Raw genomic sequence first — 23,509 nt, forward strand, 5'->3', positions numbered from 1 at the left:
CACACCAGAGACCAGTTATTTGTCAAAGGATTTTTGAAGAGTCATTTTTCAGTGAGACTACTAGACTTTTATATAGACATATGTGGACACGTTATAACTGATATTTTAAGACACGCCACTTTGTCGCCTTATTTATCAATTAAAAGGTATAATATATACCATATAAATCAACACATTATAAATTTCAGAGCGGTCTTCAAAAGCTCTAGACGTAAACTAATATACATAAAGCTAAAAATTATATCCAGTAAAAACTAGTATATATGTATGTATAAAGTCAATTTGCTTCTAATTATAGAGAAGGTTGGATTGATTATTTCTCTGCATAGAAAATGATGTTATTATCTTTGATAGTTGGTTGGTTAAGATCTTTTTTTATTAAATGTGCATATGTTTTTTATATAAAGTAATATTTTTAAAATCGCAATTCTCATGTTTTTCTTTCTATGCAAAAATAATTAACTTTCATTGTTTTTGAATCATTATTTTATACTAAAATAAAAAAATCGTCCCATTACTGCAAAATTCTAGATGTAATCCGCACTGATGCTTAAAGTACTAATAGCAGAGTTTGCTGTGGCATGTTTATAATGAATTAATATAAAAATCTTCAATAGAAAGGTCTATGACCTATTTAAAATTTTTCTCATCTTAACGGTTGGTTGCCACAAGCGAACTTTATCCGCTCTATCACAGACACAAGTACTTAATTGATGCAATAATTAAATATAATTGTGTATCTTATATCTCTATGTTTTTATCTACAACAACAATCTCAACAATTCCAGCTTCATTCATTTATTTTACTTATACTTTGCATAATATTTGCATTAAATTGCCTCATAAATGCATTAAAACACTTTCCGAATGATGCGCTCTACCTGCAGGCCTTGTTAACAGTTGAAATCAGATATACTCCAGCCCTGTTAAGCCTCAAGTAAATACACTTTATCTTCTTTAAGCTTCGATAGATTATTTGCGGCAAGCTTGTCAAGTACTTTGTTTTTTTTCTTTTGTTAATAAAATATTCAAAGCAATTGCTGTTATTAACAAATCAACATAACTGCCCAGTCATCGTGACTACGAGCATTGCTTTTTCTACAAACTCACGACTAAACTGTGCAAAATATTCACACATAAACATTTTTTCTTTCAGACACAAATATGGATGTCCTATCCGACAACGAAAGTTCGATGCCAAGTTTTCAAAATTCAGACTTCTCGACGTCACCGATAGAGGAACACGATGCTAAAGACGACGACATGACGTTCTGCATGTCGAATTATGCGAAAGAGGCCTTGAAAATGATGTTCATGATGCGTTCACACCATATGCTGACCGATGTGGTACTGGAAGTGAAACAGGAGCTTTTTCCCGCACATAAAGTCGTACTATCGGCGGCGTCTCCCTACTTTAAGGCTATGTTTACCGGTGGTTTGAAGGAATCGGAAATGTCGCGTGTTCAGTTACAAGGTGTAAGTTGCACGTTCTACCAGCTGTGCTAATGCACAATTTTATCCAATAGCACCTTCAATAGTTGTATAGTTTTGTTAATCATACAGGTGTGCCCCACAGCTATGGGACGCATTATTTACTTTATGTATACCGGACACATACGCGTAACAGAAGTAACCGTCTGTCAGCTCTTACCTGCTGCCACCATGTTCCAAGTGCCAAATGTGATTGAAGCCTGTTGTGCCTTTCTCGAACGTCAACTGGATCCAACAAATGCCATTGGTATTGCAAATTTTGCAGAACAGCATGGTTGTGTGGAACTGCAAAAGAAAGCAAATTATTTCATTGAAAGACATTTTACACAGGTGAGTTAATATTCTTTTCCTTTTTCTTTACTTCTCGATTTAAAAAATCTATAGTTTTATACTATATGCAATCATAAATCTCAATATTTTTAGGTATGCCAGGAAGAAGAATTTCTTCAGCTCTCAGCCTATCAATTAATTGCATTGATACGCCGTGATGAACTGAATGTGCAAGAAGAACGAGAGGTATACGATGCGGTGCTAAAATGGGTAGGTAACACAAACATGTAATATCTCATAGGGCCTAAAATATTATATATGTTATATATACACATCAGGTTAAGTACGATGAGGAAAACCGTTATCCGAAAATGGAACATATACTATATGCTGTACGTTGCCAATTCTTAACACCAAGCTTTCTAAAAGAGCAGATGAAGAACTGTGATGTTTTGCGTAAGGTACCTGCTTGTCGAGAATATTTAGCTAAAATCTTCAAAGACTTAACGCTACACAAAAGACCGGTAGTTAAAGAACGTACGCCAAATACAACGCGAATGATATTTGTAGCGGGCGGTTTCTTTAGACAATCATTGGATATATTAGAAGCCTATAATGTTGATGATAAAACGTGGACGACATTGCCAAATTTACGTATACCGAGATCAGGATTGGGAGCAGCATTTCTTAAAGGCACATTTTATGCTGTTGGAGGAAGAAATAATTCTATTGGCTCTTCTTATGATTCTGATTGGGTGGATCGTTATAATGCTATAACGGAACAATGGCGACCCTGCGCACCAATGTCTGTACCACGTCATCGTGTTGGTGTAGCTGTTATGGACGAGTTGATGTACGCTGTGGGTGGTTCAGCGGGCTCAGAATATCACAATACAGTTGAATAGTATGTTAACATATTTTTTCATTTTTTTGCAAATTATATATATTTATACTTGATTATATTTTCAGTTATGATCCAGAACAAGATCGTTGGACATCTGTGCAACCAATGCATGCAAGACGTTTAGGTGTGGGTGTGGTTGTTGTTAATCGTTTACTGTTTGCTATAGGCGGATTTAATGGAACCGATCGTTTGGCTTCAGTGGAGTGTTATCATCCTGAAAACAATGAATGGAATTTTGTGCCATCAATGCATACTGGCCGCAGTGGAGCGGGTAGGTGTAAAATCATAAAATAAATCATATATAGCGTCCTTATATCAGAGTACTTATCGAGTATTTATCGATAGAAAAGATTCTTAACCTATCTTGGGAACATCGCAATTGGCAATAGTTGACTCTGAGTAAAATTGTTGATACTAGTATTAACATATACTCTTTCATCTTGTTACTTCTTCTGATAATGCAACTCAATGCGAATAATGGCTGTAAAACTGAAACTAATTGATAACGACTTTCAGACATTACACATTGTATAAAGTATAGCCAATACACTTTTACAAAATGACGTATCCAGGGAGGATAAAGGAATAGGTTCCACTCTTGACTGTTAACCCATGACTTTTTAATATATCGTCCCCTGACTCCGCCACTACTTATAGTGACACATTATATATCACATCAAAAGAAAATGTATTAATAATTTTGGTTTTCATGAGTTGACAGTGATATCATTACTCATTAACATGTTACCAATCATTCATAACACATATATATATATATATTCTTTAATAATATATTTTCTTTTTTTATGTCTTAGGTGTTGCAGCTATCAATCAATTCATTTACGTTGTGGGTGGCTTCGATGGAACACGTCAGTTATCATCAGTAGAGCGGTTTGATACCGAAAATCAAACTTGGGAAATTGTGGCACCAGTAAAAATTGCGCGTAGTGCTTTATCCCTAACCACGTTGGATGGCAAGTTGTATGCCATTGGCGGTTTCGATGGCTCTACATTTTTATCTATAGTTGAGGTTTATGATCCAAGAACAAATGTTTGGGAACAAGGCACACCACTAAGTTCAGGACGTTCTGGACACGCATCCGCTGTTATCTACCAACCATCTTGTGTAGGTACTTTTATGGATTGCATTGAGAGTGAAAGTGCTAAACGTGGCGATGGCAATTCAAAGTCCGACGATAATAGCAGTGACAGCAATCCACGTTGCTACGGTAAACCAGATCGACCTTCTTCCAGTTATACGCATTACCATACATCTTTTGGAAGTTCTGGCTGTCGAAATTGTGAAAGTGAACATGAACCAGTAAATTCGAATATATCCGAAAGTGTTCATATGACAGAATCTATGCGAAACATCTTTACATTAGAACCATTTCAAGGGAGAAAACGACGAAGCCGGTTATGTGCCATAGAGAACCCTAAAATCACAGTAACAGAAGGACTATATTATAATAATACGATATGTAAAAGGTTTTTACCGAGCACAAGTTCGCATAGTACATCACCTCCGAGTGAAGAGCATCAGGAGAGTATGGAGATCGCGGATATTGCGGAGATTGCGGAAGAGGAGCAAAGTAGTAGTAGCCCAGTTTGTAAGAAAGATGTATGTAAGCGTAACTGCAAGTCCAAATGCATTTTTGAAGCATTCAAGAATACTACTGCGGGTAACATGATTGGGCAATTTGTCAGCTCCATTTGCGAGAAGAACAAAAAAGACTCGGCAGTGTCATGATAGCAATAAACTAAAGTAATATATTTGGTTGTAGTTAGTTAGTGTTCTGGATTAGTGCGGTTTAGCTCTTAGTTAGAAAACAAATTATTTATCTCTTAAGTAGCAACAAAAAAAAATTATATTTTTAATTTTTTATTGTAAATATGTTACGTTTTTATTCGTTTAGATTTAAGCATATATATATGTTTATATGTATGAAGGTTGGATATTCACTCAATAGGGAAATTATACTGTTATTATATATCAAATATATAAATTATTTGTATTATATACATCTGAACTTAATTGTGTAAATATTTAAATTATAACAACGTAAGGTTAAACAGTTCCAAAAATGATTATAATCATTCCAATATAAAATTTTTTATATATTTCATTATATAAACACAAGCAAGGCACTCATTAAATATAATCTAAATAAATATTTTAAGCTATTAATTACAATTATATTAAAAACTAATATAATATATATAAAAACATATATATTAATTAAATGTAAAAAAAAAACTTCATGTATTATACCAAAATAATGTTAATGTTTATAAAAAACATTGGAATAACTTCCACTGACTGTGTAAGGAATGATTTTGTTTCAAACAAAAACTATGTAAACTTCCTCTATTTCTTCAGAATTATCAGCGCTATAAGCAAAATAATAAATATTTTGTAAATATTTAATCTATACACTAAGACATCTTACCATATTAATAAAGATTATGTTATATGTATATATTTTTAGCAATTGATAGACACTATTCGATTAGGCAACTACGCAAATGTTTGAAAGAATTAACTTTTATTCATTTTCAAAAGGTTTTAACAATTATAAAAGAACTTTTATATATCTTTTATTTATCTATTGTACTTTATTAAAATGTTTATATCAATATATAAATATTTACTTAATTTTATATGCTTCCAAAGTGTTATTAAACCAATTTGTATGTAGTTAAGTTTTTTAATTTATGCAATAAACGATATATATTCCTCTCATTTCCTAAGAATTAATTTAAAGAAAAATATTTATGTCAAAACTCATTTATTTATACTATTTCAAATATGTATATTTAAGTAATATATATTGAAAATTAATATATATTGAAAATATATTTAAATAATATATTAAATTAATAGTCAAAATATGTACCTTAGTAGATATGAAATAATATACAATTTTACATAATGTGAACACAGTGTTTTTTTATTAATATTTTTAAAATAATAATTATTAAATTAATTATTAAATATTAAAGCAATTACAGACTTCTTTGTTTTCGTGCACGTGGAGGATTCCAAGTTACGCGTGTATTGTCGGTGATGGAAATAATATTGAGTCCACTCATTTGTAAACCTTTTATGGCTGACTGAAAACATAAGAAATATATATCGTCAATGTGTGTGTTGGATTAACTCTTACATACAAAAAGATAATTTAGCTTTTAAAACCGTAACATTAAAAATTTTCTAATACTAATTTTAAAAATGAAGAAGGTATAGTACTCCCAATTCAAACTCTCAATTAAGATTCTGCCAATAAAATATATCGAAACTAAATTGAGGATCGGTAAGACGTAGTGCTTTATATATTTTCCATACTATCCGAAGTTTTGAGGATTTTAATACTGCAGTATGCATGCATTCTACCATTTAACTCGAGCACAGCAAGCCATATAGATCTCCAGGGGCTACTACAACAAGAACAAGATATTCGAACATCCTGTTTTTTTTGCAGTATATGGAAAACATCAACAGCCTCAGTGTAAGACATCAATCCACTAAAAGCAGCTCTTAGGAACTAGTAGAGCAGATCTCAGTCATTAGACTGTGAAAGACACCTGACTGAGGTCGTATTCCAGTAATCAGGAGTAAAGATGTAAAAAACTTAGTAGTTGAACAAACACTTTACGGTGCTCAAGCATTTGTTATTGCACCTATTTGTATACAATAGGTGTAGATGTTTAATAGATGTTATTGTTATAGCCCGAGAAGATCTATATAGAAATAACGAAGGCATATGAATATATAGGTTAGGATATGAACTGAGTAGGTGTTAAGTGAGTAGAAAAGGAATTGTTTAGGATAAGGAATGGAAAAGAGGGTGTTTCATAAGCGCTATGATCAACATCCCAGTACCACACGTAAACAACACTGTTCCACACTTCCAACAGGAGTTAAGACGTGAGTATGTGAGAAATATTTAAACATATTAAACATTTAAACTGTCAATAATATAGTAAGCATTTACAGCTACTGATAAAACAGGAAAGAACAATAATTAAAAATAATAAGAATATTATAAGAGAAACCGAAATGAGATTTAATAAAGCGAAATTTAGAAAATATTTTAAAAGTGGATTACGTGCTGAGTATTCAATTGAAATATGTTTTATCCATGTTACACATCTATAGTCACTAAGTCTAGGACAATATGTACAAAAATATAATTGTTTTTTTATCTCTAAAATTTTTGATCAATACTTTTAAGTCATATTTTAGTGAATATAAATTACCATTCTTCCAGGTCCTAAGCCACGCACTTGAACACGTACTGATTTCCAACCAATTTCCATTGATTTCTATAATAAAAATGTTGGAATAATTAGAAAATAGTAATAATAATTTTAATATTTACCGATCCGATTGTTATTGCAGTAGCCTGGGCTGCAATGTTTGTGCCCTTTCTCGTATTTTTAAATCCTTCAATACCACAAGAGCGTATAAACCGTGTTGTACCTTTGTGGTGTAATAATAATTTTTTTATTATATTGGCTTCAACATTTTATAATAAAGTTTACCTTTATAATCGGTAACAGATATTATTGTATTATTAGGTGAGACACGTATGTTACAAATTGGTAATTCGCTAAAAGGAATTCCATTGAATAATTGCTGTGGTGTGTTGGCATTAGGAAAGAATTTTTCTTTTTTTCTAACAATATAAAACAATAAATATATTTATTATATATATACTATGCATAATATACTTACTTTCCTATTAATGTATCAATGTCCACTGATCTCTCACCAGCCGTACCTTCGTCCTTTGCAGGCATGGATGCTAACATTTCTTTTCGATCTTCAACTTTTAGTAAACATGGTGTCGAGTGCAGGTGACGAAATTGGTTTCGTGCTATCACTAATTTTTGTGTATTTTGCACTAAAGCCGAGAGCGCGCTTTTAAAAGACATTATTTTATTCAAAAAATTTATTTAAAAATGTAAAACAAATTATATATCATCTCAGCCGACAGCACCAAGCATTTATTATTATTATGTCACAACAGCTGATTTTGACTTTGACACATGTGTTGAGAATAGGGTTACCAGTGCTTGAAATTGTAACGTTTTTGAATTAGTTGCTATGAAGTTGCTCTGCTAAAGTTCATATGTCATGGATTGTTATTCAAAGCGAGATATAATTGTTTTGTTTGAATTTATTTATTTAATAAAATTTAGACAATATGCATACGATATTATATACGATATTATATTTACTAAAATTAATACATTCCAAATACAAGTTATTAAATCTAAATAAAAATCTCAACAGAAACCACAACGCATATAGCAGTCATAATATATAATAACAGAAACTTGCATATCAAAAGTTGAGTTTTAATTTTAATCTCTTTTTATTGTATATTTCTTAAAATGCATTAGACAAAATTCACAAGAAACAAAGAGAAACGCTAAGCGGGTTGAAGTTATAAATGGCGGCTTTGGTCCTTTTTAGTATATACCAAGCACCAGTGAGTCAAAACAATCTATAAAAGTTAAATATCAGAAAAACTTAGATGTGTGGTTTTTCTGAGTGATTTAAAAATTTGAATATGTATATTAAAATGAACGCATATATATGTAACATATTAACATTTAGATATAAAAACATTGTAAAACATTTCTTCAAAAATAAAAAATCGAAAATCTCTATGAAAGAAATATCACAAAGTCCTATGCAGTAGTGATGGATTTTATATACATATATGTTAGAGTAATAAACACTTAAGTGAAAAACATGAATGGCGTCACATCAATCTAACATAAAATATAGTATAAAGAAAAAATTCAAATTGAAGCACAACCCACTGATCACGCACACAATCCAAATTTAAAAAAATTCAGCATCTTACCGAAAAGAAGCAACAGTACAAGAAAACTGATGCTAAAAATTAAATATATATCATCAACACCCCGATAAGTCAGTTTTAAAAATTTAAGGAATACATTGAAAAATATATTTCATCATATAGAAAGTTATATGCTACATATTATATATATAAACATTTTGTTCTTTTATTTGCGACCAAAAAGTAGAAATTAAAAAAAATCCTATAATTTATTATTTATATATAAAAACAAATTATATAATTGTATAAAATTATATATAAAATTTAAGATAGTCGAAATATCGGAAAAACATTTGAATAAAATATAATTTGTTTTTAAATATAAATAATAAATTATACTTTTTTTTATTTCTATTTAAATGACCAATTAGCCCGCTATTAATATATAACTGTTTTATATATATGTATATATATATATTTAATATATAAATTTATATTTGTAATTGCAAAGACAAAAAATAAAAAAATAAACTATTAAATAATATTTAATATTAATTACACTAAGTAGTTTATTCATTAGTGTTCTGATTATTACATTATTCATATATTTATCACAGAAAAAAAAAGAAATGAATGTGTTTTTTATATAAAAACTTACTTTAAACCTTAAAATACTAATAATATAAAACAAATATTTTTTATGTATGAATAATAAATAAAATAAATTAATTCAATAATATAATAAAGTTTTATTACAATTAGTTTAGGCGAAGGAGCCTTTAGTCCACTCCCTTATTCATAGTTAACTTTAAAATTAATTTTAATCTTAACTCACAAATAAATAAATATATATTACAAATATACTTCTAATGTAGTTAACAGCAACTTATTTTGTTATCTGCTAAATTAGTACTTAAAATGCTACTTTTCGAGCTCACACGAGCACTGGTTCATTCATAAACCGATTGGATTGTGTAATTTTTGAGTTCTTATTTAGTTCAATAGAGAGCGTATATTATTCAATGAAACCAACACAGCCACAACAAATGCGATTGAAATTTTTGTTACTGCAAGAGCCTTTCATAGAAAGGAGAAGCTGTAGTAATAAACGGTCGACCGGTGTGTAATAACGATGTAAAGGTGCCGTAGCAGTTACACTGTAAATAAAAAAGCGTTCAATGCAATGTTAATGGAATAGTCAATTAATTGTAAATATTAAAAAAAACACGCAATGAAATATTTTTAAATTGTTGTTGTAAGCCTAAAAAATTTACTTAATTAATTGTAAAAATTATTGTGTGTATTAAATGTGTAAATTAATAAAATTGTTTCCGTTAAAAATATTTAAATTTTGATTTTGTGCTACGAATTAAATTTTTTGTTTTGTGAGAAAAAGGAGGGAAAATCCAAACAGAAAAATATTTTAATATTTTTGTGAATTTTTTAAACCAATTCATGTTAAAAAATTATAATTTATGTGAAGTGCTTAAAATGTGAGTTGAGGCGTGGAGAAATAATTTGAGTTGCCAAAATTGTGGAGTTCGAAATGGAGTTCAGCAGAAGCAAACAATTGAAATCGGTTGAAATTCAAAATTATTAAAAATAAAATTTTTTTTTATAATAATCAGAAGAATATCATAAGAAACATAAGAAAACACGTTTAAAGGTAATTGAGCTGGTCTTCATGGCAGCATAAAAAACAAAGATCGATCACAAGAACAAAACGAAGAGAAGCGGCAAAGCGACAGCAGCAGGGATTTATGCCTCCAAAGCTGTTCTACCAGTTTTCGTCTTTTTTTTTTTGAATTTTGGCTTATGTCCAGAAATGAAAAAATAAAGAAAAATAATATAAAATATAATACAAAAAAAATAAAAATTTGAATCAAAAATGTGAAGTTAAAAATTAAATGAAGTAGAATTGATTTTCTTGTGGAGTAAAAATTGAACTGCAAAAATTAAATTAAAAAAAAAACATGCCAGTGCCAACATAAGAAATCGTGCCTAAAAATATAAATAAAAATTTTTAGTTCAAAAATTTTGTTCGCCTTTGCATTAGAAAAATGTTTTTAAATTAACAAAAATATTTTTATTTTCAACTTTAAATAAATAAACAAACAAACGAAAATGCCATTCGTACAGCGCGTAGTGCAGCCGGTAAATCTTGCACAAGTGAATGCGAATAAGCGCGACACCGGGCCCGGTGCTAAGATAACAAGATTCCAATGCATACCCGGCAAATGTCAAAATAATAATTGCATCAGCAAACAACAACTACAACAACAACACCACCAACAGCAGCTGCAAGAACTGAGCGAAGAGCAGAATAGATTAAGCGAAAACGTGAGAGAACTTAATATTGGAGAGACAACAACAACAACAGCAGCGTCAAGGACATTAACAGCAACCGTAACAGCATTAAGCAATGTCAAGGACATTACAGATAAACAACAATTACAACAACCACATTCACCGCTTTTAACTGCCACATCATTAACAACAACAACGTCGATAACAAAAGCCATTATACATACGCCTTTATTGCTAAATAGCACCGATACTGCATTGACTAATGACTATAATGACCCAACGGCGGCACACACACTGACCAATGGCAGCTATACAGCGAGTTTTAGTTTTGCCACCGACACGGAAGACATCGTTGGCTCACCAACACTAAGCAGTACTGCACCATTTCCGATGAAAAAGCTTAAACAACATGTTGAGTTCCTTTCCTCACCCACACGCACACTGCCGCGCAATATTGATGATGCCAGTGGTTCGTTGGGTGGCGCACATGGTTTACGTGGCAATAATCGGCATCGTTCACCAAGTGCCCCACAAACGCCAACATCTGCCAAAATTATATCTGGCTACGAGTTCGATTCCATCAGCAATATTACGCTGAGTAATGCGTTGCGTCAATTGGCATCACTGGTGCTAATAGCCAGTGATATATTTGATGAGCTGCACCGAGATCTGCAGGTGGTGAGCGATAGAACACGCGTTGTGCAACGCAAAATTATTGCCGTGGAGCGACGAGTTTGTGCCTACGATCCGAAAATGGTCACAGTTCGTAAGTGTTTTTCAATTTATTTTATTTTAAATTAAATTCTATTTTTTAATAATAAATAACAAAATAAATGGTCACCTAATGTTTAACATCTAATGGTCACCATTTTTTTATATAAAAAATTTAGTAATGTACATATCTAAAAATATAGTCTTAAATAATCTATTTTTTTGATTCTATTTTTTTGAGTGATTAAAAATGATTTAACAACAAAAAAAAAATATTAATTTCACTAAATAGATTGATAGATAATAGTGACATTTTGTTTATTAGAAGATAGGTTTCTTTAGGATCATAGAAGTAGTACAGTTCTCTAGGTAGATAGATAGATGTTAGTGTCACTTTGTCTTATAGAAAATAGGCCCCCTTGGACTTTTAAAAATAGATCAATTTATTAGTTGGGTATTAATGACATTGGGTCTCATGGAAGATGTTTCTATTAGGTTATTAGAAATAGGACAGTTCACTAGATAGATGAATAGGTGTTAGTGACAGTTCATTTCATTGAAGATAAACCTCGTTAGGATTTAAAAAATAAGATAATTTACTAGAGCGATGGATATATGTTAGTGACAGTTCGTATTATGAAAGATAAAACTTGCTTAGGCTTTGGGAAGTGTGAACATTGTGATATGATAGAAAAATTTAAAAGCACTTTAGTTGACAGTAGAAGTTTAGATTAAAGATGTCTTTTTCGAAATAATTAAAAAATAAGTAATTGTTTTTTTTTTCCTTCAGTTGAATTTTTAAATTTAAAAAAAATGCTACTTACATAAAAAGTTGTCCATTTTATAGTTTTGAGAATACACTTGTGATTGAGGATACAAAAATATATTTTTAAATTTCATTATATTTTTTGGACCCTGTCATTAAGTGTGATATTTAACGTTATTTAAGTGTGCTTTACCAAAGATTGTAATTTTTGATAACTTGTCAGCACAAGCTAATCCAGCTATATAACGTTTGTATGCTTCCAAATAGAATCCTTTGCTTAACTAGGCGAAAAATATTTAGTGGTGACAAATCATATGATCTTGGTAGCTAATTCACAACCTTTTAGCGGTTGTTAAACGATCCATATTGCAAAATGGCAAAGTAAATCATATATTTATCATATGCTTTGGATAATAATCAGATTTGATAAATGTCCCGAAATGGATAACACCATGTTATATATATATATATATCTATTTATATTTATATAGACTTTGTTTATTCTATTGTAATTAACTTGACCAATATGTAGCACTATGTGCCATTTTTCATACAAATCCATACAAAATCCGCATAAAAATATGTTGAAAAATTTCGATAAGTCTATGTTAACATAGTAAAATCTCTGAAAACTTAAACATTGAAGCATCACGCCTTTTTTTTAATTAAGTTAATATTATTAATTTAAAAATTAAATTATTTTGTTATTAATTTTTTATCTTCACTTCTCTCCGCTTATGAAATCCTTCTCACGTTTATATTATAAGATTCGAAAATGTTAATCCAATCTTTTAATGACCTTTCCCTGATTTCGCTCTTCTCAGTAACCACACCTCAAAAATGTAATTATTTAAACAATTTCCATGCTTGTCTCAGCAATAAGCCGCGTTATAATAAAATAACAATTTTAAACAAATTATCTTGATTACATTTGCCCTGAAGGCCAAGTTAAGAAATAAAGCTAAAAATGTATTTCAACGCGATTATTTCTTATCTATCTATGAATATATGTATGTAGAAGTATCTGTACTATATGTAGTTCTCATTATTTTTATATGTGCTATTTATTTATGATTTTAGCTTTAAATTATTTCTCAAATAAGTTAATTGAAATTATGTATACTGAACTCTAAGTAAACTTAGCAAAAAGTTTATCTTTCCTTGGCCAAAAGGCAGTACGGCAAAATCTTATCTCTTGTTTAAGAAATACACGTATATATAATCATTTGCACATATAATCATTGTGTATGTGATATATAAAAATATATTTTAAACTTTATGACGATATGAGTCTATGTAGGTTTTAATCATTCCAAAAAAAAAGTATATCTAATGTAAACAAAATACTTAGGAAAATGCTTATGATTATATGGACAAGAAGTAACTGACTGCTTTAGGCCGTAAGTAAGTGCAAATCAAATTAATTTAGTTATAATTTTGATAAAAATTAAATAAGATAAATAGTTGTCTAGTGAGTTTGCATTAAAAATGACTAAGATAAAATATTTTAAAAATATAATATTAAGTTTAAGTTTTAAATTAAAATTATAAAAATATTTGTGTCATACACTTTCAAACGCCTTAGCGATTGATTGGTTGGTTGGTTGCAGTGGCAGGCCATTAGATAACTTCCATGTATTTCAATGAGCCGTTTTACTACTACATTCCTTACAAGAATCGTAGTATAGAAGAGTAGAGACTAAATCCATTTAATAGGTCTTTCGTGTTCACCGATAAGAACCTATATCATCTGCATGCCAAAGCCGTCTCTGCATCATCTGCATATTAATTTAATAGGACTTTCGTTTTCACCGATGAACAGTCTGATAAACTATCAAAGAAGTATCTTCCTAAGAAATATCTTCCTATATCATCTGAACGCCAAAGCCGGGCATTCACAGAAAAAATGTATCATGATTTCTTTCTCCTACGGGTTTTCACAACTTTTGCAGTGAGCATTATGTGAAAAGCGCAGTTTCTCTGCGTGGGTTCCTATACACCAATGACCAGAAAGAACTGTAGTAAGCCTTGCAGTGTTCAACGCGGTCTCTTTTGATGAGTTTCGAGGATTTATTTTTATTGTAGGTGGGCCATGTTGTTTCAGTTGATTTAATTTTACTAAAAGGCTCTAGAACACTTTTGTGGATCTATAAAAAATCTGAGTTGTTATTTTGAAATAAAAATTTAAAATAAAATGTTCAATATAAATTTTTTTATTATTTTTTTTTTAAATATTTAATTATATATTTATGGAAAATAATATGATTATTGTTATCTTTAAATAATTTCATCAAATTTGTATTGTTTTACCTATTAAATAAATTTCAAACTTTTTAGCAAATATAAATTTGCTACTAATATTTAAAACAATTTTATAAATAGCAAATTTAATTAACAAAAATTCATTATAAAAACATTATTTATTTAAAGACTTAGAGAGCAAATATAAACAATGCCTTCCCTCTTTTCCTAAGTAGAAATCTGTTCACCCATCAGATATTATTTATGTTGTTATGTAAAGTACTTTTTAAATATTAATTGCCTGGCAACTCTGGCCTGTCATTATTCTATATTCCTTTTGTAATTATTATTCATTATTCATTTTTAGTATAGTTAATAAAGCGAAGTAAAGAACATGTTAAAAATACATCGGACCGTGTTTCACTTTTGCTAAAAATATATAATAGGTTATGGGCCCAGCACGCTTCCACTGCGAAGTAAAAAGCACGTGCACATAAAAAGTAGATTTAATACGTGTATAAAAATGTCGGGAACGGTGATTCGAGTTGAACCGCTTAACGCGGAAAACTACGATACATGGAAATTACAAATGAAAGCTATTCTCATAAAAAACGATTTATGGTCATATGTCGAAGGTACTGCGTCGTGTCCAACGGGCGAAGGGGCTGCAAAATGGATCAGCTTTGATCAGAAAGCGTGTGCTGATATAATGTTATCAGTAAGTGCATCAGAATTAAGATTAATTGCAGAATGCACAAATTCAAACGAAATGTGGATGAAACTACAAGCCACATATTCATCAAAAGGGCCTGCGCGCAAGGCGACGTTGCTGAAAAAGGTTGCACTTTCGCGCATGAAGGAGGGTGAAAAGGTTAGAGAGCACCTCAACGATTTTTTTGAAGCCGTGGCAAAATTAAAGGAAATTGACGTCACCATCGGGGATGAGCTTCTGGCCATACTGCTCCTATATAGCCTACCCGATTCTTTTAATACTTTCAGGTGCGCGTTAGAAACGCGCGACGAGCTGCCAAAGCCAGACATACTTCGAGTGAAAATATTAGAAGAAGCTGAATCGCAAAGGACAAAAGAAGACAGACATAGTGATGAAAACTCTCTATACATAAATCGAAATAAAAGCCGAAACGCAAAACAAAACAAACGATACAGTGATTCTAAACGAAACAAACAATGTTTTAATTGTGGCAAAATCGGACATTTTGCACGTGAATGTAAAAATAAAGCAAAAGCTGAAAATAACACGCAATTGAAAAATTCGGAAAAATCTGTAAACAATAATTTTAGCTATCATGTTGAAGATGCATTTATTAGCTCAATAAAAGAAAATTATTGGTGCCTAGATAGTGGATGTACTGCCCATTTAAGTGCAAACCGTGAATATTTTACAGACTTTCAAAAATCGAATAAAGTGCTTAACTTAGCAAACGACAACACAAGTATAAACGGCGTCGGTAAAATGAAAATAACTGTAGACGTATACGGTCGTGATAATAACATTGATCTTAAAGAAGTTCTATATGTCGAGGACTTGCGTACAAGTCTACTTTCTGTATCAAAAATAGTAGACAGCGGATATGAAGTGCATTTTCGCCCTTCAGATGCAATCGTATTGGACAAATATCAGAAGGTTATAACTCGAGCGAAAAGATGTGGAAATCTTTTTATTGTTGAAAATAAAAATCATTTTGCACAAGTTGCTGAAGAAAAATGTGACATTGAAAAGTGGCACCAGAAAATGGGCCACATAAATGAAAACGATCTTAAAAAAATTGGCTAGTAATAACCTAGTACACGGATTAAAATTAAATCCTAAACAAAAACTTCCGACTTGCGAAATTTGTATTAGTGAAAAACAAATACAAAAACCATTTCCTAAGAGTAAAGAAACTAGAACAAGTGATTTATTAGAGATCGTGCATAGTGATGTGTGCGGACCAATGAGAACAGCATCAAATTCGGATGCAAAATATTTCGTAACATTTATTGATGACAAATCACGCTATTGTCATGTATATTTTATAAAACAAAAATCCGATGTATTAAATGTATTTAAGCAATACAAAAGAGCAGTAGAAACATTAACGGGTAAACGAATTAAGGCTTTACAATCAGACAATGGTAGAGAATACGTTAATTCTGAATTTAATTTATTCTTGAGGAAATTTGGTATACAAAGACGCTTAACTGCTCCATATACGCCGGAGCAAAATGGTATTGCTGAACGTAAAAACAGAACTCTAGTTGAAATGGCCCGTTGCATGATGAAACAAGCTGAAGTTCCGCCAAATTTTTGGGCAGAGGCCATAAATACAGCGTGCTATATTCGGAATAGGTGTCCTACAAAAGCATTGAACGGTGTAGTACCGCACAAGTTGTGGACTGGTAAAATGCCAACTATTGTACATTTTCAAGTATTTGGCTCTAAAGCATATGTCCTAAAAAAGGATAAGACTAGAGATAAATTCGATTCTAAGTCAGAACCTTACATGTTTGTTGGATATTCAAACGAAGCAAAAGCCTATCGGCTATGGTCACCTACAAAACGAAATATAACAATAAGTCGTGATGTCGTGTTCGTAAACAAAAATATCTATCATAATAAATACGAAAACATTTATATTAACAATGAAAATGACTGCCAAACAAATGATTATATCGATATTGCGTTCGAAAATTGTGAAAATCAGAAACTGTCGGTCAATCCGAAAATTGTAGAAAATACAGATACGCGAGAAGAAAACTCCATTCGTAGAAGAGGTCGTCCGAGACTTATTCGCACAAATTCACGCGGTAGGCCTCGAAAAGAATATTACACGTCAAATCGGAATGGTGAAGAATCATCCAACGAAGACGAAAATACAAGTTCAGTAAGAAAAATTGCTGATAAAAACCATTCAGATGATGAACCTGACAACAACGTTTTTGAAGATTGTGAAATGGCGTTTCTCACTACATATCAAACTCCAGTAACGATTTTGGAGGCACTTGAAAGCGATGAAACAAATTCCTGGTCAAAAGCGCTAGAAGACGAAATGGTGGCACAACTAAAGAATAAAACATGGGAAGTGGTCGAAAGACCGAAATCACGAAAAGTTATTGGGAATAGATTCGTGCTTCGAACTAAAGATGACGGAAAACAGAAAGTACGATTAGTAGCGAAGGGTTTTGCACAACGACCAGGTGAAGACTTTCATGATACGTTTTCTCCAGTCGCTCGTTCAACATCTATAAGACTACTTGCGGCACTGGCAGCAAAAATGGATTTGGAGATCCATCAGATGGATGTCATTACAGCATATCTAAATGGAGAGCTCGAAGAGAGTGTCTTCATGGAAATTCCCGATTATCTTATACCATTCCTGAACAAAGTTGTTTCATCAAAACCAGTGGGAAAAACTTCAACAATATTGTGTGGAAAAGTTAAAGAAACAGCGCAGCATTGGTTAAAGGCGATTAAATCAAGTAAGTCACCTGTATGTTTATTAAAGAAAGCTCTTTATGGACTCCGTCAGTCTGGGCTATCATGGTACATGAAATTGACAAAGAAACTACAGAATATGGGTCTAAGTGCAGTACAACAGGATCCTTGTGTATTCACTAAGCGTGAAGGTAACGACATTGTTTTGATGACAATATATGTAGATGATTTACTAATAGCGTCCAATAATAAGTTTCGTATAAAAGAAATAAAGGCTGCACTTGTGAATGATTTCGAAATGAAGGATTTGGGAATAGTAAGTAATTGTCTTGGCATCGAGTTTCATCAAAATTTAAGCAAGCATCAAGTTTTTCTTTCACAAGAGAAGTATGCAAAAAGCATCATTGAAAAGTTCAATATGAAAGACTGTAAACCAGTGAAGACTCCCATAGAATTGAACATTAAGTTATCGAAACCAACAAAAATTGATGAAGGTGTTATGAAGATGTATCCCTATCAAAGCTTGATAGGAGCATTAATGTACTTAGCTGTTACAACTCGACCTGATATTGCGTTTGCTGTAAACTTTCTTAGCCAGTTCAATTCAAATTATAACGTGGAACATTGGAAAGCAGCAAAACGAATTCTAAGATACCTTAAAGGTACAAGCAACTATGGTCTATTGTATGAGAAAGACAATGAAGAATTGTATGGTTTGGTTGACGCTGATTGGGGCGCTGACTTAAACGATAGACGTTCATATTCAGGGTATGCGTTCATTATATCAGGAGCAGCGATATGTTGGGAAGCTCGAAAGCAACGTACAGTAGCGCTTTCAAGCACTGAATCAGAATATATGGCCATATCTGAGGCCACAAAAGAAGCGTTATATCTAAAGGCAGTCCTTGATGATGTTGGCATTACAAGTAAGACAATTGAAATCTTTAATGATAATCAAAGCGCTCAAAAATTAACGGAAAGCTTCAGGTATCATCCACGGACAAAGCACATTGATATTCGTTATCACTTTATTCGCAGCAAGGTTAACGACGGCACTGTTAAAATCAAATATATGCCAACAGAAGAAATGCCCGCAGACGTCCTTACCAAAGGACTCACTACAGAAAAGCATGTTAATTGCTTACGGAAATTAGGAATGAAATATTAAAGTCATATTTTACACATAATAAAAGCACTTTAAGAGGGGGTGTTGTTATGTAAAGTACTTTTTTAAATATTAATTGCCTGGCAACTCTGGCCTGTCATTATTCTATATTCCTTTTGTAATTATTATTCATTATTCATTTTTAGTATAGTTAATAAAGCGAAGTAAAGAACATGTTAAAAATACATCGGACCGTGTTTCACTTTTGCTAAAAATATATAATAATTTATACAAGATTAATTGTTGAGCAATATTGCTCTTGTATTGTATATTTTCTATGTACATAATCGATAGGAATATTTTATATATTGTTCATATATAAGTATATATATGAATTACACATTTATTACATTTTAATTTTTTTTTTAACTTAAGTATTTTTTTTACTATGCAGATGTAGTATATTCTGCAAATTAATGTACACTCATAAATTTTATGTACATAATTTATACATGATATTCATACCTACATATATAAAGGCATTTGATTATATCATATACGTTAAAAATATATAATATATAATAAATATGTTTTTGTTGAATTTATTGTTTACAATTTTTATTGCATTTATTGCATTATTCATTGCGTATTCAAGGGGTAAATGAAATGCACCCGGAATGTTGATATTTAAGTTATTAATAATCGAAATTTTTTGCATTTTGCATAATCTATTAGATTATTTCATAGTATTTCATATTGGTTGTAACGGAATTTTTATTTTTCTTCCTGTTTTTCTTTTCATTGCTGGTTCTTTTCCATTTTTTTTATTTTTACTTTTTTTTTGGTATCAAACTGAATGAAAAATCTAAAAATATAACCGACCCATACCTTCTGCATGCCCGATTCACGTACATTAACCATTCTTTGAACTGATCTTATCCATATTTCTCTTGTTAGAAGACACGCTATATGGCGCCTTGTAGTGTTTAAATACTAAAAATTTGTTAATTCTGACAATGTTTAACATTCCAGAGGTAATAGCCTTGTGCAGACTCCGATCTTTATTACTGGCTGTCATCTACGCCACCATTAAGGACTGACTTAATATCTTCGCATCTTACGCGCATACACTCCTCAGTATCTTAGGTTATCCATACATTTTTATTCTTCCATTATGTTTTTTGGAAGTGATCCCTTCGATGTTGCCAAGCGTTATAGTACTTGTGTTAGATTTCTAAATAAGAAGAGCTATCAATTATTCGAACTAGGGGTAACTTTGCAAGCTGAATTTTTCAATTAGTTTGTGCAGTATCATAAGAATCTTGAAATTATTTGATTACGGATTACTAGAAAAATCCAAAACAAAACAAGTATTCACGGAAACATGCCTGTCTGGTTAGAAATTACGTCTGTTGAAATCCTAAGCCTTCAGCTGCTCGAATAATCCATATCTTTATATTTAGTAACAGCGAATGTGCCTATCTTGATTTTTGGAACTGATTCCACTGATAGTGCCAATTATAATAGTATAAGTCTCATACTTCTTGATAAGAAGAGCTGCCGAATAGTGCAGGAAAAAACTATTTTTGATGACCAACGCTACTAAATTGTCCGGTCTTCAAGTAGTAAATCACATTTGCAGCTGCATGTGATATTTTACCTTATGCTTATTAGTTGTATGTTCAATAGTTAATGGGCACTTTTCAGTAGTTATGAGTATTCTGGAGACATATTTGTATCATTATTCGCTACAGGTGCTATAATGCACATATGCGTGCATGTGCAAATATGTATATGTATAAGTTATTAAATAAGAAAGAAAAGATTATTAATTATTTTCAAATCAGTTCAGTTTTTAAAAATTTAAAATTATACAATTTTAACTTTAATCAATTAGTAAAATTGCAAAGAAAATCATTGAAATTCTTATAAAATTAGAAAACTCCTAGCTTTCAATGCCGTTCACTTAAATATATCTGTTCTTATTAAGAGTATTCAAGTATAATAGATTGTCTCAATAGAATGTCTAGATGAATTAAGAAAAATATTGTGCACGTTAATTATATTTAGAAATATTATAGTTCACAACTTTTAAATTATAAGTTCCAAAACTACTCCAGTCTGATTTTTATCTATTATGGGGCTTATAAAGCAATTTTGTGTTGATAAAAAAAAATATATTTTAAAATAATATGTAAAGTAACGATTATTTAAATTATGCCAATTAAGCGAATATTAAGCGAATATTAAGCAATTTTCTATATATTTTAATAGAAGAAAATTGCTAGAGTATTTAGTTTGTTTTATGGAGTGTAATTACTTTGAGAAAATAAAGCAAATAACGTACATGCATTAGACGCTAATTAAACTGCTTCATACAAGTACAAAACTATAAACAAAAAAAAAAATTCCCGCCAAATGCTATTAGACAAAACCAAAACATGAAAGTATCTGTGAGATAAATAACGACCGAGACTTGCAGGTGCAAAAAAGTGTTTAATAAACGTGTTGGGTGTAGACAAAGTAAACATAAATTTACCGCTTAAAAACAATTTTAACAATTTTAACAAGTTTATAAAAGATTGAAAATGTTTTACCTGTGAGGAATTAAGTGCTAAAAATATTTAATATTTTTAACACGAAATATTTCACAGCAAACCTACGAAATTGTGTATTTTTTAACTAAAGAGTTATTGCTTCACATTTCAATAAGAATAGTTGAAAAAATTAATATTTACACAATAAATTACACAAAAAAAAAAAACAAATAGAAAAATTTAACCATAAAATTTAATTAAATCTAAAATTTCTAAAATCTAGACTAAATCCCTAAACCAAAAAAAACCAAACCTCAGTACAGAAAGCTTGAAAATATTTAAATAATTTTCTAAAATAACTTTGTCAGCACATTTCTATATCTTTTTTACTTTTTTTTCTTTTCTTTTATAATTCGTTGGAATTCTTTTAAATTTATTTATATATTTTTTACTTGGGATTATTTGCATCAAACGTTCATTGACTGACTGTCTTTGTCGATTGCATGAGAATTGCTTGCATTTAAACTTTTAAATATTTTTTCATACAGTTTCAGTTTTCTCTTTATTTACTTTTTGTTTATTTCAATTTTCAATTTTTTGCACAATCGCACAGATACAAATACCCCAAACGAAATCAACACAAATGATATAATGCAAATAAACCGAGACAGCACCGGAGTACGACCCATTTAACAATAAAACTGGAGCATTCATGCATCGTCATCCACTTTGACGTCGACTTCGACTTCGACATCGACATAAACGTCGTCGTCTACACCGACTTGGTCATTACATACAAACTGGCTTATATCTGCACAAACACTTTAGCATGTACTTAGCTAAAGATACTCGAACCATTTCATGCATCTATCTTACAGATACTCTCTTCTTTGTGCGAATATCGCAAATTTTGTCTGTCATCAGTGCTTAGACGCTTTACCAGTACATATCTTTAATACTCGTACTGACTGTATTTTATCATTTTTTGTATTGCAAGTTATTTTTCATTGTTAGTTTGTATAGAAAATTCAGTTGGATTTGAAATGAATGACCTCATTTTTACATATTTTAGATTTTCAATGGCATGAAAATCAAGTTGAAAAAACTATTTGCGTTCATAAGTAAAGTGTAAATAATTTTCGTTATTTCGTGTATGTCTCCAGTGGCGTGGAGAAGGGGTCTATTATACCTGAGAGTTTCTCTCTGACGGACGCCAAATGCTTTCCAAGAAATGTAGATTCCATATATGATATTAATAAGTGTCTTTTAAGGAAAATTATGGTGCACCGGATCCGACTAATTTTTTTTAAACCGCTTTTGCCTTTATAGCCGGTGTTACGTCTTCACATACTTAACTTATATAATCCTAGTCTAGTTATTTCATTCTAGTCTAGCTTCCGCAAGTTTTTTGGATAATCTGAGATGGCCGTTTGATCTTTTTCTTTTTAATTGAACTTTAGTTAATACTTTTGAGTAGTTTTGTGTTATTCATTAGTAAAGTATTAAATTTTATCATTCTGGAATTTGTACAAAACTGTGATTTGGATTAACTGATCCGTTTCTTATTCACGCAACATTTTTCTGGTTACACCTGGTTAAGCCTTTTGAATAGTGTGATCCTACTGAAGTTTTTATTCTCGAGCGTACCCAAAAAGGAGAACTGTTTTAACTGTTTCCTTATTCACTCAATTTTAATTCCAACTTTATTTTAGCTTAGATTATATTAAGGCTCTCTTTCAGTACAGATTAGCCCTCAACTATCTTCTCACTAGCCCATTTCTTCTGATATCATCAAGTTAACTCTGATGTTCGTTAATTTACTTCCATAGGATGCTATTCATTCATTCCATTGTCTTCTTTTACAAAATAATAACCTATACCTTATAATTCATAATCCACAAAGTCACCTCATCCTCTATACTCGT

At 31.0% G+C, this 23,509-nt stretch overlaps 3 protein-coding genes across 5 annotated transcripts in view; 1 reads left to right on the top strand and 2 right to left on the bottom strand.

The window, feature by feature from the left end:
• LOC119681355 (kelch-like ECH-associated protein 1B) overlaps positions 1–4,546 on the top strand; it is a 31,117-nt gene extending 26,571 nt beyond the window's left edge. The window contains exons 2-7 of one of the 3 annotated variants that reach the window (XM_038094526.1): positions 1,157–1,476; positions 1,564–1,821; positions 1,915–2,031; positions 2,100–2,665; positions 2,731–2,936; positions 3,481–4,545. In XM_038094526.1, the coding sequence (XP_037950454.1) occupies positions 1,165–1,476; positions 1,564–1,821; positions 1,915–2,031; positions 2,100–2,665; positions 2,731–2,936; positions 3,481–4,415 (2,394 nt within the window). In that variant the 5' untranslated portion in view covers positions 1,157–1,164 and the 3' untranslated portion in view covers positions 4,416–4,545. Of the gene's footprint in view, positions 1–1,156; positions 1,477–1,546; positions 1,822–1,914; positions 2,032–2,099; positions 2,666–2,730; positions 2,937–3,480 lie in introns of those variants that run through there. The other 2 variants (XM_038094525.1, XM_038094527.1) reach the window with 2 other exon arrangements.
• LOC119676703 (cadherin-86C-like) overlaps positions 1–23,509 on the bottom strand; it is a 373,671-nt gene that overhangs the window by 151,043 nt on the left and 199,119 nt on the right. The window lies entirely within an intron of this gene.
• LOC119681363 (30S ribosomal protein S11-like) lies at positions 5,612–7,660 on the bottom strand. Its single transcript, XM_038094535.1, has 5 exons — positions 7,404–7,660; positions 7,211–7,344; positions 7,048–7,148; positions 6,926–6,991; positions 5,612–5,779 (listed from the first exon to the last, which is right to left on the bottom strand). Exons 1-5 carry the CDS (start codon positions 7,601–7,603, stop codon positions 5,672–5,674), a joined length of 609 nt encoding a protein of 202 aa, XP_037950463.1. The 5' UTR covers positions 7,604–7,660; the 3' UTR covers positions 5,612–5,671.

The sequence above is a fragment of the Teleopsis dalmanni genome, chromosome 2, assembly GCF_002237135.1.
Source record: "Teleopsis dalmanni isolate 2A chromosome 2, ASM223713v2, whole genome shotgun sequence".
NCBI lineage: Eukaryota > Metazoa > Arthropoda > Insecta > Diptera > Diopsidae > Teleopsis > Teleopsis dalmanni.